This window comes from Dendrobates tinctorius, unplaced genomic scaffold, assembly GCF_039654945.1.
Source record: "Dendrobates tinctorius isolate UK_male_01 unplaced genomic scaffold, ASM3965494v1 ptg000004l, whole genome shotgun sequence".
NCBI classification, from domain to species: domain Eukaryota; kingdom Metazoa; phylum Chordata; class Amphibia; order Anura; family Dendrobatidae; genus Dendrobates; species Dendrobates tinctorius.
Window position 1 is genome coordinate 515,498 of NW_027361672.1, and position 19,096 is coordinate 534,593.

The 19,096-nt window shown below is 42.9% G+C and overlaps 1 protein-coding gene across 1 annotated transcript; it reads right to left on the bottom strand.

Moving 5' to 3' along the window:
* Window positions 1–3,012: 3,012 nt before the first annotated feature.
* Window positions 3,013–6,231, bottom strand: NHLRC1 (NHL repeat containing E3 ubiquitin protein ligase 1). The gene has a single exon (XM_073566096.1). The coding sequence runs from the start codon at window positions 6,197–6,199 to the stop codon at window positions 5,003–5,005; it is 1,197 nt and encodes a 398-aa protein (XP_073422197.1). The 5' UTR covers window positions 6,200–6,231; the 3' UTR covers window positions 3,013–5,002.
* Window positions 6,232–19,096: the final 12,865 nt, after the last annotated feature.

Genomic DNA, 19,096 nt, shown 5'->3' on the forward strand with positions numbered 1-19,096 from the left:
ACTAGCTAACGGTCACAGAACTCTGCCCCAGAGACTCAGGGCTAGAGTCCCTCTAGACCACTAGCGCTCGGCGCCGCAGCTGCGGTGCCAGCAAGAAAACAGATAAATATTAATTGCACCAAGTGTGCACTGCACCGCTGCGGCGGACACCACTAACCACCCAGAGCAGGGAGGAAAGCGCTTAACTAGCACACGGTGCCGCTGTAAGGAACACTGCTGCAGAGGTGCCTTGTGCTGGATGGCACTATATGGTGCTAACGCTCGTGTGGAGAGCGGGATGCTCTGTGGCACATAGACTATGCCACTACTGGCGCGGACTCTGACTCTGTAACCCCTATACCATACACAACCAAAGGGAGGGGATCATAATGAGTCAGTCACCAGTCTCATGCATCCATCTTCACACACACGACTACCCATAAGAGTCTATACTAGTGCATGGCCGAGCGGCAATGCGACTATTTTATAGCGGCATCCTTCTGGGACCTTCCCAGTGGACCAATCAGAGCAGGAACGGGCCCTGTACATGTGACCTCCGGCCTCCAATGAGAGGTCGTCCCACGGGCATGCTCAGTAGGCAAAATACAGGACTTAGTCCCTACAGCGTCTGCTTGCTGCTGACTCAAGCATGGTGTTACAGCAGAGACTGAAGGAACAAACAGATGCCTAGCATTAGCCTGGGCAAGACGCGAGGAACGATGTCTCTGCTGAGCAGGAATCTCTGTGGCCACAGAGGAATTGGAGACTGCAGAGGACATGGCTTGAGATTCCGCCTGTGCAGTGGGGGAAACTTGATGCCTAACAGTGTCATCATGACCTCTCAGAGAAAAAGCAATAGGATATGCTTCACACAAGCATTTAACCGTCTGGGTCACTCCCCTAAATCCCCTCACCTGGAGGTTTGGAGATAAATCTCAAAAGACCTATGAAAGATCATAACTCCTTTGTGGGTGGTCCTAGGGCAGTGGTTCCGATGCCATTGGATCCAACTGGGCCCCTGCTACTCATAGAGACTAAACACAATTTTGCTACCTAGCTATTAGTAACTGTTCTATGTAGTTCCCTTCCCATGCGTGTTAGAATGACTCAAGACCCAGGCAGGCGCTTGCCCTGTTCTGGGGATCTCGGAAATATATATGATATACAGCTAGGATGTATGGTATTTCCATAACTCCTTTATGAAATCCTAGCTGGCTGAACAAAGGAGTCAGGCCACATGGCTTGGATCCACAGGGGGTTTTCCTATGGAAAGTTGCATACAGCTAGCCAGTGGGGGTTTGAATCCTTTGTTTGAAGCTGGCCAGGTGTAATGTTAACACTGCACGTGCTGAAGGGGTTTTATTCCCTTCTGTTGTGAGTTCATTTTTCCCTTCACCATTGAGGTCTGATGAACTCCCTCCTCTAGTGAAGGAAGGTAGTGAGACTGATTACCAAACACCAGGGCAGCTAGATGATGACTGGGTGGCTGGAATTGAGGACTGGATATAAGGCTGCCGACGCCCTTCTTCCTGGCTGGTGACTTTCCTGCTGGATTCTTTGAGACCAGTCTGATTCCTGCATCTCAAAGCTAAGTTTTTCTGCTCTGCTTTGTACTCTTCAGTTTTGTTTTTGTTTTGTCTTGTTTTTTGGGAGTTCTGCCATCCCCGGCCGGGGGTGAGCTGAATTCCATTTTTGTCTCTGATCTGTTGATCTTTTGCTCTGTCTTCAGAATATACCTGAGTGCTGATATAGTCTTTTGAAGCCTAGCGACTTCAGGGCCTGTTTTTCCTATCAGTCGGTTGGCTCATTTTGATAGGGTTTTTGCGGATGGCAGACAGCAGCTTTCCTATCCTGTCCTATGTAGTTAGCTTGGCCCCATCATTTGCTCAACCTATCTTTCTATCTGTGTTAGTGTTTTCATCTTGCTTCACCGTCATTATATGTTGGGGGCTGCCTATTGCTTTGGGGTCTGCTCTGGGGCAGTTTAGTTTTTCCCCTTTCTGTCTTTAGGCTATGTAGTTCTCCGGCTGTGATCGAGGGGTCTAGGGCACCGTAGGAACCCCCCACGGCTACTGCTAGTTGTTGTGGATAGGTTCAGGGGTCTGCAATCCGATAGCTGCCAACCTCTCTGGTTTTTCTGGACTTAGCTGGTATTTTGCTTTTTCCTCCTTCGGTGACTCATCATAACATCCTTCTATGCCCAATAGGATACAAATGATTGACATGGAATTATAATGTATCTCCTATATTCTTCACAACTGGGTAAAACTATCACTGATAAAAAAAAATTGGCCATATGGGTGGATAGTAAACTCAACTTTAGTTACCAGTGCCAGGCCACTGTTGTCACAGCAAATAAAATAATGGTATGCATTAAAAGAGACGTACAGTAGATACTTATTTAAAAAAACATAGTTTAGCCTCTATTTAAGACAGTAATGCAGCCACACTTGGAATACTGTGAACAATTTAAGGTTGACTTGAACCTGAAGGACATAGCTAGGGTGCAGAGAAGAGGTTATTAAGGGAATGGGTGAACTGCAGTCCCAAGACAGGGTGTCCAACTTGGGGTTGTTCAGTTTGGAAAAAAATGTGTCTTAGGAATAACTTTATTAGGCTGGTTTCACATTAGCGTTTGGAGGCGCAGCGGACGCTCGCCGTGAAGCTCCGCCCCCTGCCACTCCTCCTCCGGTCAGCTTCGCCTATGGGCGCATGCTGCTGCATGCAGCCTGTGTACTCTATCTTTAGCATGGTGTACGCAGGCCGTGCGCAGGTATGCTTTTGCCGCCGCATGCGTCCTTTTGTGTACTATTAATCTAATGCTTTAGGTTCTAAACATTACAAAATGGCAACAAACCACAAGCCAAGCCATATTGACAATATTTGACCCAGTAATCTAGATATCATGATTTGGCCTTTGTCAATGTCACTCAGATTCTTGCACTTGCTCATTTTTATGGCAACCAACACATAAACATCAGGAATTTATCCTACCCACACGACGACTGCCTTTGTCACAAGTAATTTCACTAATTATTGAAAATGTTTTTATTCAAGCAAATTTCTTTAGGTACAGCATAGTTGATGAATACTGTTCTTGTAGGGGTACAATAAACTTGGTAGTTGTATCTCACACATGGTTGGTTAATACTTCTAAACAGCAGTACAAACTTTAACTTTAGATTTGTTGGTCTGTCTACTGAGGGAGGACATGAAACTATCCTTATGTATTAAGCAACTTTGGTCCCCAGTAGCAATTACTACTTCCCATTCTTCACACAGCAGAGAGAAGTACCTTATTGGGTCTATCACTAGAGCTGTTCTCTTGTATGGACCTCTGGGCTGTGTGCAGACTAAGGGTAAGTTCACACTAAGAATTGTTACAGTGGTTTTTTTTCTGCAGCAAAACCTGATCTTTTGGCAGGAAAGAAGCTGCAGAAAAAGCATGTTTTCCTGTTTTTTTTTTCCTTGCATTTTTTCCTGTGTTTTTTTTTTTTATATATATATATATATATATATGTGGTTTTGTGGTATGCTACATTTGTGTATTGTGCATGCTGATAAAGTTTAAAGTTTAGTGTTTAAAAAAAGTCCTATTTTATAAAATCAGGTTTTGGCACAAAAAATGCAGAAAACCCCAATACCAGTACTTTTGGTGTGCTTTTTTTTCAGCATTTTTTCACCATCCATTCATTTCAATGGGTGAAAAATGTTGAAAAAAAAATGCTGAAAGTAGTGACATTGTGCAAAAAAGCATGCAAAGCACAAAATCCTGATGACAAAAAAAAACAAAACAACAAGCTGAATGCATGACATTTCTGAAACCTCATACGTAGACTTTGCTCGTACTGTAAAACGCAACTAAAAATTTGCATAAAAAATGCATTAAAAAATGGTGCAAAAACGCCTAGTGTGAACTTAACCTAAAGATTCTATTTAGTTGCTGGTAATCACTTCAGTGCTGCCAACGTCTCAGTATTGTGAAGAAATCCAAAAAGTGTGGCAATCTAATTGAGTATACTTGGTAAATTTACATAACTTGTCTGCGGCCTGTGACCCACCAGGACTTGAGAAACTACATAGCAAGGCATGAAAGCTCCAGACAGTTCAGCATGCTTATATTTTTGGTTTCACAACAGCTGGAATGCAAATCAGCAATGAAAACACATATTAAATAATATTAAATTAAATAACGATACATCAGTAAATTATCCAGCAATATGGCAATGTAGTCCAGTGATATTCTTGATTGTCTACTTGCAGGGGGCTTAAGATGTAGATGACTATATATGTTAGATAGACATTAAGAATGTGTAAAAATGGAGGCAATGTTTTTTCAAGCAACAACTGGATACATTTCTTAATATATGCCCAGAACTTTTTTCCCTATGTCACTGATCTCAATGCCTTTCTTTTTTAATTTTTACTAGAGATGCTGAAACCAGTCATTATTAATAGCAAAAATTAAAAAAAACGGACCAACAACTCCAAACTGAATAAAGCAAGTGTGAAACGGTGCAAGCTGCCATGATTGCATTTGTATTTATTAATTGGTTACAAAGGACTACCTTTTACTTCTCTAAGGATGTTTTCACATTGTGCTTTGTCTTACGCTTAGTGATCCAATTGGGGACTACGTTCAACCCCCTCCCTGCAAAACGAGATTCTAGTGTATGCGCCAACGGGGCCATCGACTATCATGGTGCCGAAGGAGTCAACATGTGCTCTGTTGTGCATCATTTTCGGGCATATACGTCTACTGGAGGCAGGCACCCAGACGCAGTCTACTAAATCTGAATCTCCCTACAGTACATGCCCAAAAGTGATGCAGGACAGAGCACATTTTGACATTATAGTTAATAGCCACGTTGGGGCATGTGCCCGAATCCTGTTTTGCAGAGGAGTTAGGGATGTAAGCCCCTACGAGGGACCACGGAACATGGGGAATAACAAAATGTGAAAGGGCCATAAGCTTTGATGCTACAGTTATAAGATTGTGCTTGGAGAAAACATGCTTCAGTGATTATGGAGCATAAATTAGAACTGAGTGATTACCACTGTCCAACACAGCAACAGAGCCATCTTCTAACACAGATAATGCCACCGGGTAAGACAGGCCGCTAGCAACAACATGCTTTATGGTATTAAAGCCTTGCGTTCTCTGAAGGCAAATGACACATCTATTATTAATGTCCGCTAATAAAATATTACCTGACTGATCAAATGTCACTCCAGAGGTATGTACAGCTAAAGGTAAAAGCAAACTCAAGCTGAAACTATCAATTTGTCTTACGAGTTTCATCTCATTACTAAACAGTTTCATGCAGGTACTAGAGTCCTTGCGGTTCTTTGTTAGGTGTTCCACCACAATAACTTCACCACTTGTGTGGCACACAGCAATTTCTCTGGGATGACTCAAATGTGAACACATTTCTAAACACTTTTGGATGTTTCCATTGGCAAAGTCAATACCTAAGAGAACAAGATTTCCATTGTCGGGATCAGAGACCATGACTTCATTTTTAGAGGTTATGCCCAAACCCCAGGGCAAGCTGAATGGCTGTTTAACTACCAACTTGCACATTCCAGACTGACTGAAGACCTTAAGGGATTTATCTCCTGCATCTGTCACAATTATGAAGCCATCAAATGTTACTGCTACATCAGCTGGGTAAATAACAGCATTTTCGGAACCCGCTTTTGTCCCAGTTTGTTGCAAGCACTTTCCATTCATTGAGAATCTGGCAATTCTTTTCTTTCCATCATGTGACACAACCAAACACTTGGATTTGGTGCAGAAAGCGATGCCATTTGGATTAAAAAGTATACCCCAACCACCAAACGACATGGTAAGGTTAAAACTTGCAGATTTAAGTTTTGACACTGGACTTCTGGCACAGTCTGCAGATGAAGCTTCAGGCTGATCTGGAACCACACGCCCCAAGATGTCCAATAGGTGTAGAATGGGAAGACACACACTTGTCTCTTGTATTCGGCAAGTTTTACGACAAAATGGGCACTCTAGCCTCTGAGTTCCAGGCAGACAGAGCGATGACACACAGCCTTGACATATAATATGGCCACATGGAAGGTTTTTGGGCCTATATCTTTGCTGCTGTCTGTACTTTTCAAAACAGACTTTGCATTCAAGTAAGTTCATTTCTGTTTCCTCCAAGAAATCCTTCATAGTTCGGATTCCTTTTTGCGACGGTGATGACATTGCATGCAGGAATAATCCTTACCAGTATTGTGAAGCTGTCACGCTGGAAGATATCACATGACCAAGCCATCTGAAAGTGTCATCAGTCCTATTTAAAGCCCTGTGTACAAGCGCTTGCAGTCTCTTGTTATATTCTGCCATCTATTGGACGAAAAGTTGAAATGCGTAGAACAAAAATGGAGTGATTACCTGCTTTGGCTAATCAAAAATATATTTGCAAGCTTTTAAGCACTTTGACCCCATCACCAGCCTACTTTTTTTTCCCCACAAAAGTATTTAGACACATTGTCCAGCTTTTTTTCTTGAATCCCAGGACAGCATGTTATAAAAAAAAAATTGCATATTTATCTTCTGATCTCCCTGCTGTTCCTTTCTAGCACATTTATTGCTGAGGTGACAGCTGCATCATTTCAGATAGCACACTTAAGAAGCCGACCTGTGATAACGTGCCAATCACTGGATTCTGACTGCTGCGACCACTGTATGCAAACCTTCACTCCATGCCAGACAGGGCTGCAAATCTCTATTCTTGGGGTTCCAGACTACTCTTAGAATTTCTTGGCGTTTCAGTGATCAGACTCCCTTCAATCAACAAGTTACTCCTAAATGCACCCCAGTAGTTCATGCTGCATGATAAATCTGGCACTTCAGAATGTCTAGTGAAACTTTTTACCAACTATTAATTTACTTTGATGAATTTCGATTTACGGACTGACCAGCACTACTTTTCTTACAATGGCTGCCGATGGAGGAGCTTGTGACCAGCTGACGGACTGCAGCCATTATATGGACAGAAGTGTTGGTGAAGAAAGCTGCACTAAGGCTACTTTCACACTTGCTTTTTTTTGCAGCGCGTTTTTTGCGCAAAAAAACGCATGGAAAAAATGCATACAAACGCATACATACGCAGCGTTTTTTCAAGCATTTTTAGCGCATGCAGGAAAAAAACCGCAGCGTTTTTATGCGTTTGTATGCGTTTTTAGTGCGTTTGCGTTTTTTTACACATTTTTTGTCCTCACCCAAAAAATAAAAAAACAATCTGGCAACACAACACACACGACCAATGGGACGTCAGTGGCGGTGTGGTATGTTAATATATAGACCCTGTCTACAGTATTCACCATCACATTTGCTTGATTGTTCTCGTGTCAACATGGATCTGCGCTGGAAGAGTTTTCACTTCAACTTGGATTTGGACATCGCGATGGCTCAGGCTTATGCAGTTGCTTGCCATGAACAAAGGAAAAGAGAGAGGCAGCGAAGACGGCAGCGGTGGCGTATGTGGATACATCTGATTGTTGAACTCCGGGAGAGCCATGGGGCATACCACACCCTCTACAGTGAGCTACAGGCAGACCCGGAGAAATTTACAGATTATATCCAGATGTCCCAAGAAAGCTTCAGGGATTTGCTTGCTCGTGTCCAAGAATCCATTCGGAGAAAGGACACACAGCTCCGTCGTGCGATTCCTCCTGAGGAACAGCTACTGGTGACATTACGGTACGTAATATTTAATAACCAAGGGGTGGGGTCTGATGGGTTTTTTTTTACATGTACTATTCCAAACCTTGGCTAATTATTTTTCGTGAATGTACTAATATTTTATTTTAGAGTTTTACAAAACCATATACAGAAATATTAATTTTACTTCTTTCTCTGTTTCGCAGATTCCTGGCGACTGGAGAAACCCTATCTTCACTACACTTCCAGTACCGTATTGGAATCTCTACCTTGTCTGGAATTGTTGCGGACACCTGCCGGGCTCTCTGGAATGTTCTTTGTCCAGAATTTATGCCCCTGCCCACCGCTGAAAAGTGGATGGAAATTGCTGACAAATTCTGGACAGTCTGCACTTTCCTCAACTGTTTGGGAGCTGTTGATGGTAAACACATACGGATCATCAAACCCAAAAGAACTGGATCTGAGTACTATAATTACAAAAAGTACTTTTCAATAGTACTCATGGCCATTGCGGATGCCGGATGTATGTTTGTAGCAGTGGACATTGGAGCATTTGGACGTGGTAATGACTCACAGGCTTTTAAAAACTCAGACATGGGCCGGAGGTTGTATGGCAACCAATTTAGTTTCCCTATGCCACAGCCTCTTCCTCACACCGAAGCTCCGCCACTGCCCTTTGTAATGGTTGGGGATGAGGCTTTTCAAATGTGCGCAAACTTACTGAAACCCTACTCCAGCCGGGACTTGGACCACACCAAAAAAATATTTAATTACAGGCTGACCAGGGCCAGAAGAACTGTCGAGTGTGCTTTTGGGATTCTTGTCTCCAGATGGCGAATTCTCGGCACAGCCATAAATCTTAAACTTGAAACAGTCGATGAGGTGGTGAAGGCATGTGTGGTTCTACATAATTTTGTGATGGCTAAAGAACACCCGACCTTTGAACTGGATGATGCTGCTCCTAACCCATTGCCTGAATTCACTCAGCACCCTCTCAGGTCATCCGTTGAAGTTGGCCAAATGAGGGACCAATTTGCAGCCTACTTTATCTCTGATGTAGGACGGGTGCACTGGCAAGATGAAATGGTGTAAGAATGTTTTCGTTTGTGTATGTTAATAAAAAACCTGATTTGATACCAGTACCGAGTGCACTATGTTTTTTACTCTCCAATAAAATAAAAAACTTCCCATGTATACCTGTAAATTCATGATGTTCTCAAACCTGCGCAGGTAAATACACATATGAGTTAAAATGCAGCATCGCTAGTCTGCGTTAAATATATTGGTACGCAAGCAAAGCTGCAGGTTAAATATGATGTGTGTATTAACCAGGCCATGATTGATAAATAGTTATGATTATGACATTTGAGCGACTTGGTTAGGATCGGGTTTCATGAATCCAAATTTGTTTCAAATAAAACTTGTCCAACTAGTGGAAAACAAGTAGGAGATTCATTCAAAACCAAACCACAATGCAAAGAAACTCGCCTTTTTTTTTACCGAGTTTCACCAGTTTGTGTTTCTGGAAACCAGATCCTAGTCGGTAAAATGCTAGTTATTATACTAGGCCTTGGTAGGTAACATATTAACATATGACGTGTATTTTACCCATCAATGGATTCAAAACACAAGAGTATGTTGTTAATTACAAGGTATATCAATAATCCCCCTTGCCTAGAATCACAATAAGTGAAATGAGGATGGTAAAAACAGCCAATCCTCCAAACACTTTTTATGACACCTTGCAAAGTTTAAGTCGCATTGTGTGTACGGCGCAGTGTGAGCGGCGCCAAAAACATTAATCAAACTTTGTTATGGTGAACCAGAAATTTTACATTTATTTTGAACCAGAAATATTTAAAAAAAACTTTATTTTTTTCTGCGTTTGGGGGCAGATGGTTGCAAGTTGGGGGTGTGCAGGGAAGATGCAGAACTAACTGTTGAAGAAGGTGTTCTAGGGGAAGGGGCTACAAAACTTGTGGGGGAAGGGAGTCCAGTTATGGGACTTGCAGTAGAAACAGTTTGAGGAGATGAAATAGGTTCAGGTACATTGGTCCGAAGTGCTTCTCTACGCAAACTGGTCTGCCTGGACCTACTTGGGCCCAATGCCCGCCTTGCTTGATGGCGCCTTGAACTTGGGGCAAATACAGAATGTGGGTCCCCCATCTGCAGCTGTGGCTGCTGCTGCTGTGGCTGCTGCTCTGGCTGCTGCTGCTGCGGTGGCTGCTGCTACGGTGGCTGCTGCTTCTACGGTGGCTGCTGCTGCTGCTGCTCTGTGGTGGCGGTGGCAGTGCTCGTCCTTGCAGGAGGACTAGTGGCGGCAGTGATGGTCCAAGTTTGCGAAGTGGTGGTGGCAGGGCTACTACATGTTGTTGTAGCGGCAGAGCTATTCCACATTTGCGGAGTGGTGGCTGTGCTCCAAGCATGCATGGGGGTGGCGGTGGTGCTCCAGACAGGAGCAGCGCTTGCCATGGTGGTGTTGGTGAAGTGACCAGCTGCACTCAGACTTGTGGTGGTGTAACGGTGGGTATCCTGGCTTTGAATACAGGTGTCCGTGCAGTGGTATGCAGCACAAGTCAGTAGTGAGGTGAAGCGAGTCAATGGTTGCACAGTTGGAAATGCCACCACTGACTGCTGCCCGTACCGATTATGCTGCATAGCCTGCAAGAAAGCATTGTTGCAGGCCTGCAGCACATTCAGCTGTTGTTCAGGACTAAGGTGTTCCGCCATGCCCTTTTCAATCTTACTAAACAAATGGTGCTCTGGTCTGTTGAGGTCAGCCTCCAGACGGTCACGGCGCTGTTCGACAGAATTGAAGCGGTGTTCCATGTGGTTAAAACCACGTTCCATGAGTGAAAAACCGCTTTCCACTCTGTCGGACAGCGACTTGAGGCTGGCATTAAAGGCCTCGCTCAAGTGCAGAAACTCGGGCAAGACATTCCTGTCCAAGGCCCTCTGCCGCTGGCGGGTAGTGCCCGCATAAACAGTGGCAGAGACCTGGGACAGGGGAACACCTGATGGCCCAGCTTCCTGGTCACCAGCTGTCTGTGTGGCTGACCTGCAAGGTGCTTCCTGGCTGTCGGATGGCTAGAACGGGTCAGAGGACGTCCGATGAAGGACCGCTCCAGGGCCAGGTTGCAGGGTGCTGCTCCAGGTGCTGTTGAAGAAAGGAAAATCATTACTATCATGCCTTTACAAGAAGCATCAGCTGTGGATTAGAAAAAGACAGATAAAAAAAAATAAATAAATAATTATAATACTTACGATCTGGTGGCAAGGACAGGTCGTAGGAACTGCAACGCGTGATAGTAACGGTACCTTGTTCTTGTCCTTGACGCAGATCCACTGCGAACCTGGCCCTCAGCACGAACATCACTGTTGAAGCGGTCCTTGATCGAGCGCCAACGTGTTCGGAGTTTGTCCACTGTTGGAAAAACAAACCAACAACATGTAACAATTGTGTTTGATGCACGACATATGCTATCACTAAACCCAAAGGTGCCATCAAGGACAATAGTCACTGCGGCACAATACAGCAATACAATACCCAAAGCAGTCACTGTAGAGCCTGATTACACTGTTGGGTTTCCTGCTAGAATATATCTAGCACGAAAACCAACAGTGCCATCAAGGACAATAGTCACTGCGGCACAAAACAGCAATACAATACCTGTTGTGAGTTCATTTTCCCCTTCGTCACTGGGGTCTGGTGAACTCCCTATTCTGGTAAAGGAAGGTAATGAGCCTGATTATCAGGCACCTGAGTCTAATGAGGATGACTGGCTGAGTGGAGTCACGGACTGGATATAAGGCTGCCGACGCCCTTCTGCCCTGCGGGTGATTTCTCTGTGGACTTCTAGGACACCAGTCTGATTCCTGCTCCTCTCAAGCTAAGTTTTCTGTTTTGCCTGTTAGCTTTTGGTTTTGTTTTTTGTTTTCCTTGCTTTTCAGTATTCTGCCATTCCCTGCTGGGGTGAGCTGAATCTCCTTTTGCCTGTAGCTCTGTCTTCAGTATATTCCTGAGTACTGACTTAGCTTTTTTGAAGCCTAGCGTCTTCAGGGCCTTTTTCACTGTCAGTCTGTTGGCTCTTATTTTCATAGGGTTTTTTACGGATTGCAGACAGCAGCCTTCCTGTCCTTTTCTATCTAGTTAGCCTGGGCCCCTCTTTGCTCTGTCTATCTTTCTGTCTGTGTTTGTATTTTCATCTTGCTTCACCGTCATTATATGTTGGGGGCTGCCTATTGCTTTGGGGTCTGCTCTGGGGCAGTTTAGATTTCCCCTTTCTTTCTTTAGGCCTATTTAATTCTCCGGTTGTGATCGATGGGTCTAGGGCATCGTAGGAACCTCCCACGGCTACTGCTAGTTGTGTTGATAGGTTCAGGGGTCTGCAATCCGATAGCTGCCAACTTCTCTGGTTTTCTGGACTTAGCTAGCATTTCTGTTTTTTGCCTCCTACGGTGACTCAATCATAACAAATACCCAAAGCAGTCACTGTAGAGCCCGATGACACTGTTGGGTTTCCTGCTAGAATATATGTAGCACGAAACCCAACAGTGCCATCAAGAACAATAGTCACTGCGGCACAATACAGCAATACAATACTCAAAGCAGTCACTATAGAGCCCGATTACACTGTTGGGTTTCCTGCTAGAATATATCTAGCACGAAACCCAACAGTGCCATCAAGGACAATAGTCACTGTGGCATAACAGAGTTGGGAAATACTTACTAAACGCCTTTTTGGACGATGCAGTCCCGCTGTCCCAGCCATCCATCAACGCTGCGGCCACTTCATTCCATAGCCGCCGGGTCACCACATTGTCCTTGTACAGCCGGTCATGCTCCTGGACCAGGCTGATGAGCTGCTCATTATCCAGGAAGACGTCTTCATCCCGTTGTGGAACCTAGACAAAACACATTCGTTAATAATCAAATTTAGAGTGAATAAAAAGTTACAAAAACCCCCCAGAAAAGATGAAATGTAGAAGATAAAAAATAAAGAACATTACAAATCATTTGATACATACATTCCGTATCACCACCAGGACTTGGCTTGGCTGCTCCTGCTGTTCACCCTCAGTAGTCACGTCCGCAGAAGATGACGATGTCTGAAAAAAAAAAACGTAAGAGATTTGGAGAAGCAGCAGATATACTTACCAGATGCACGAAAATAATCACCTCACGGTCTGCTTGCGCCAGTTCCTGCCGGGATGGGGAATATTCTGATTCCGAAGACATACTGCATGTAAAAATAATAAAAAGCATTAGTACATGCACAATTTAAAAGGACAGGAATACATTATTAGATTTAATAATACTCACATTCTTGACGCTGTTTGAAGATGGGTTCGTTGCTGTATTTCTTGTCTCCAATCTGTCACTAAAGTTGTGGTACAGTGATGGCAGACACCTCCTTTATATAGACTTTTTTTTTTGAAATGGGAATTTTATAACTAGTCTAACCAGTGGACACCATAAAAAACGCAGCGCTAAAAAAACGCATACATGCGCATGCCAATGCGCACTTATGCGCATCCATAGGCAATAATGGTCTTTTTTAGCGCAAAACGTGCGCATACGTGCGCTTGCGCTTTTTTACAGTGGTTGGGCGGACCAAAAAATGCAACATGTGGCGTCTGGAAAATAAAATCGCACACCACAAAAAAACGCAGCGCACGAAAAACGCATACGTGCACATGCCAATGCGCACGTATGCGCGCCCATGTTAAATATAGGGGAAAAAAGCGCATGCGCACGTATGCGTTTTTTGCAGCGCAAAAAAACGCAAATGTGAAACCAGCCTAAGAAAGTGGACACCCCCCATTAGGCCGCACAGTACATGGCAAGTGGTAACTTGCATTGTAATCTGTAGTGCCAGTATTTTTAAGTTAATGTTTCTGACATCTATTGTTGGGCAAGTTGTCCTTGGGAGTTAATTTTATATTTACCACAGTTGTCTCTTTTGTTGATCCTTACTGTGGACCCTGGACTGAAATAGCCCTCTGTTTGCCTCACAATACTGTCGTTCTGGTCCTGAAATCAGCAATCCACCTTACTACATCCCTTCTTTCTGATTTCATCTTTGGATCCATCCAGTTGCTATTGACCCGTCATATCGATTGCTTTCACGCAACTTGTTCCACCATCCGGTGTTTACTTTGTGTTTTAAATCCAGATCTTTGTATAGGATAAAAGGGTGAAGGCCAGGATGGTTCTTGGACCTATTAAGAGGAGAAACTTGCACCAAGCCTGTCTGTGTAAACTCACCTTTCTCGGCTACAGAGCCAGACCCTTCTCCATTCACCTATTACCACCACCCTTTGCTGTTATTCATACTGGGTTTCTCAAGTAGACCAACAAACTCCTGTGACATCACCCTAAGCCTTTGAAGTCCAACTCTGGCAGCAATGCGTGTCCGAGTATTTAGTAAGCTTTGCATTCAATTACCTTGTGCTTTGGAGTTTGCTTCACCATTGAGTTCTCTCAGATAGCAATCATTCTTTCAGTAAACTCCCATTTGTTTCTCTACTATCTGCATTTATTTCCTGCCGCAGACCTGTTTCTTTAACCCTTTGTCTGCTCTGCGGTAAGCATAAACTCTTCTCTGGTGTTGTTCACACTACAAATTCTACATAGCTTCTCTATGAGCAAGTGCTCCATTTGCCTTTTCATTGCTGCAGCCACCCTACCAAAGACCAACTGTCTTCTGATAATATATAACTGTCCTTAACCATTTATTTTCTCCAAGTTCTAATCATTCCTGAAAAATGTGCCATCCAGCAAGTCTTGCATGCTGTGCCATTGCATTCGTCCGTGTTGGTCAGCCTCACATACATTCTAGAGAATCCACCTGACCAGGTGAACCCATAACAAGCCCTTTTTAGGGTTGATAGATTTCCATGTAGCGTTCCCCATAACATTGATATTCTTGTGTAGGGGTTGCTAGGGGCTAATTTGTGCCCTGCATCCCTGTACGCATCTTTTTAATAAAATCGGGTACGTTTTGAGTATAGAATGTCTTGTAATGTGATATTCTTTTATTGTACATTAAAAAGCTCAAATGTTCATATGTTGTGTAACTCATATACCTTTGTGGGCTAGGAATAGAAATAGGGAGATATAGTAATAAAGTAAGGTTAAGCATTAGTAAGGGGTCATTTAGGACTTAGAACAGTCGGGGGCACTGTAGATTAGGAGATTAGATTGAGTTAAGAAAAAGAAATAGTTAAGCCAATAGGATGTTAGATAGTGGGAGGAGCTAGAGAAGGGTGAGAAGAATGTGTTCCTGAAGTAGTTAGTTCTTGAGGAAATGAAGAACAGTTGAGTTGTGAATAGGAAGAGGAACAGTGAGGCGATTGACCAGAGCTGTGTAATGACAGAGGCTCATGAATCCAGGCCCTACGGGTGGACAGACCACACGGGCACGAGCAGATTTGGGCAGCATGATAGAAACAGCAGCTAGGCTTATTGGACATCCAAGACCTATGGTCTGACTGACAACGATTGGCAGCAGCATCCTTTACTTTTGCCCAGGAAGGGAAAATGAACCGGGGATCACCAGGAACAAGCTAGTCTGGCTACTAAGGGAGCTGAGGTACCGAAGGATACGGTACGGAAACAAATGGTGACAGGAAGAACCAGGGACAGTTCAGGGGAAAGAATGTCCATCCTGTATGAAAATCTGTATCTAAACTGGATGAGCTAAGTAAAGTTATGTTTGAACTGAACTTGGAGGACTCTGATGTTTATTGTGTGTTGCTGCAGACGACCACGACCCTGCAAGCTGAGCATGACTAATTCCCTAGTGAGTGAAATACAGCGTACACACACCACACCAGAGAAGGGACACTTAATGCAGCGGGGCGCCAGGGTGTGCCGGAACAGCAGCCCCTCGCCATGACTAGCACCTTGGCTCCCCGTTACACTTGCAGAATGTAAAATAAGTTGATAAATCATGCACTACACTGTCACTTTAAACCACTGTGGATTTTCCATCAGAAAAATTGGGATAGAAATTCTGCTGCGTTTAACTTTACATAAATAAACAAGACTGTCTGCAAGCACATGCAATGGAGCGCATGCAACCATATCTAATAAATTATTATAGGCGTTATTCATCTCATGAAATGGGTGATATTGCAAAGTTCTTATAAAAACAAGAAACACTGTTCTTGAGAATATAGAGTAATTTTAAAGAGGTAAATTGCAGAGAGACTTTTAAAAACTATAGTGTACTGGTCATTGCCAAAGTTACTGGCCACCATGTAGGTGGCCGGATTCCTAAGCTGGGAACGTGTGCTGTTTGCTATATATTAATTCAACAAATTGGGCCTAGATAAATGGCACTTCCCAATAAACATATCATCCAAAAGGATCAAGGAAGCATATAGCCATAAAATAACATAGCTTTATTAAAGTCAATACCAAAAAGACATAGACAATCATTAAAAGGAGATAAATGTCCAATATGATACCAAAAGTACATATGCAATGCGATTATACAGTAACATGCCTGATGCTGCAATAAAATAATAGTGGCATACTCAAATTCAAAAAAGTGTAATGAACTAAGTGTTCAAATGTAAAGGACACTAATATGAGTATAACACTATGATGTATATATTAATTTAAATGGAACACCGCTGACAGGTATGTACCATAACACCACTACTTCTGCAAGATTCAAATATGTAAATACAATAATTAGATTGCGTCTATAAGGGTAAGTACCCCACAAAGAACACTCATGTCCAATGGTATAATAAACCCAAGGCTATGGGTAATGGAAAAAATAACTAGCCATTTACTAGGTGAAGATTCAAGCAGAAATACTAATGTAAGATACACAGCGTTGGTACCGTTACTAGAAACAGATAGTGCCAAAACATGTAGCAGAGGTTAGATATACATGTCATGGGGTGGTCAGCACACTGAGTGCCAGCACAAATGCTTGAGTACATAGTCCATAAGGCACTTGCATTATGCTGCTAACACTCCCCAAGCATGAAAAAACAGCCCCAGAAAAAAGCATTGAAGAAACATACGATCTTGTGGTATCGTGGTCCCCGACGCGCGTTTCGCGTTAGCTTCGTCTCAGGGGGTAAGTGAATGTGGCTACGTGTCAACCATGACCTTATATACATGACCGTTATCATGAAAATACCTTTCATGTGTGTAAATGCAATACTGCAACTCCCGGCGTGTGACGTCATTCCCGGGGCGCGTCTTCTGGCCGCTCAGCCACACCCCCATCCGACACATCATGATGAGGAAGCGGCTAAAGCAAGCCAGGAGGAACACGTTCCCAAGGCAACGCATAACACTGCGCAATAGCGTCACCGGCAGCCTAGCCACACCTCCGTCCGACGTGTCAGTACAGAGGGGCAGCTTCAGCTAACCAGTGAACGTGTTCACCACAGAGTTTGCCGGGAGAGTAGCAAGATAAGGGGACCAAACTAGATGTGTTTATGTGAACATAAAAATTACTTACTGAAAAGAAAAATAAAAAAATAAAGATATGTGAATACAACTATAATTATACTTAGTACCACATTTTATATTCAAATGTGATATCACAAAGAAAATGCACAACTGCATACATATTAATACAAAAAGTGAACACACAAAATGCCATGCTATGTAAACTGTTACACTTATAAAGTGAACTAGTGCAAATGGCTATACAATAATATTCCATATATAAGTTACAAAACTATACATCCCTTAAAAATACTAGTGAAAACATGAATGATTTAACATGATAAATATATCAAGCCGACCATACTGCAATTAAATACAATGAAAATACAGATATAGGCAGGAATACTAATAAAGTGAGTAATCTGTCATTTTTTCAATTTAGTATGACCTCTGCATCAGGTATCAATATTGAGCCAATATGTGTATATAGGTTCCCAGGTGGATAGATTCTTCTATTTCCAAACGGACTTGAATAGTCCAAATTTGTCCTGATATCCTTTTTCAAAGGGAGCCCTAATATTTGTCAGAGTAAAGAGATCTTGAACTGCTTGCACAGGTCTAGGGCACGCCAAATTTTGCTTGATTCACCCAGATCTTGATAATCCATCACTTTCATATCATATAGGTCACACAGTAAATGAAAATAAATTGTTCACTGAAGAGATCATGTAAAACTGAAAAATAAAATATATTAAAAATCATAAAAACACAAACACCAAACAAAAAAACTTACAGGAAGGGGGCAAAACTCAAGACCTCATTAAGTCCTCTGGAATGTACTGTTCCTAACTTATAAATCCACTCAGCCTCCAATTGGGCTAGTCTCCTTTTCCAGTTTCCGCCTCGCTGATTAATAAAAATCTTGTCTATACCAGTAACCTTGAGTAGTTTTGGGTTACTTTCATGAAATGCCTTATAATGTTACGTGACTGGTTTAAGAGTGGTATTGTCCTCAATTTCAGAAGCATTTTTTATATCCCTGTAGTGTTCCCTCACTCTGATTTTTAAAGGTCTAGAGGTCATGCCTACATATATTCTCATGCACGGACATGTCGCGTAGTAGACCACATCAATTGAATTACATGTGATATGCTGAGTGATGTTGTACATTGTGCTGCCATCGCTTAAAGAAAAAGAAGATGCCTGTACCATATTGGGGCACGAGATATTCTTTGCATGGAAAAAATCCCCACTTAGGACCCTTCGACCCAAATACTTTTTCAGGTTTTTGGCCTCCATGATAACTATGCACCAGACTGTCTCTAAGATTACTAGATCTCCTATACGTGAAGGAGGGTTGTCTAGGAACAAATCTCTCCAGGGTCCTATCAGTCATGAGAATTGGCCAGTATTTTTCAAGGGCTTTCTTAACCTCATACCATCTGTCATTAAAGGTAGAAATGAATCTCACTTTATTTGTCTCCATGGGCTTTTTTCTTGGTATAAGTAGATCCACCCGTTTTGCCCGACTTACTTTCTTCATTCCTCTATTTATGCTACGTCTGGAATAACCCCTAGATGCAAATCTTTGTGAGAGATCTTCAACCTGTCCCTGAAAGGCCTCTTCACTTGAGCATATACGTCTGGCCCTGAGGAACTGGCCAATGGGAATACCTTGCACCAAAGATTTCAGGTGTGAAGATGTAGCATGTAAAATAGAGTTTACTGCTGTTTCTTTACGGTATACGTTAGTATGCAAAACCCCATTGTCTCTTTTTGAGATTTTAATATCTAGGAAATCAATATCAGTTTGACTGTACTTACATGTCAATCTGACATTGATTGAGTTGTCATTGAGTATGTCTAAGACACTGAGAAGGTCCTGCTCTGTCCCCTGCCATATCATCAAGATATCATCTATATACCCGACCCAGAACAGGACCTTCTCAATGAATGCAACAGGGTGGGTGTAGAAAATTTTTTGTTCCCACATGCCTAAAAAAAGATTGGCATAT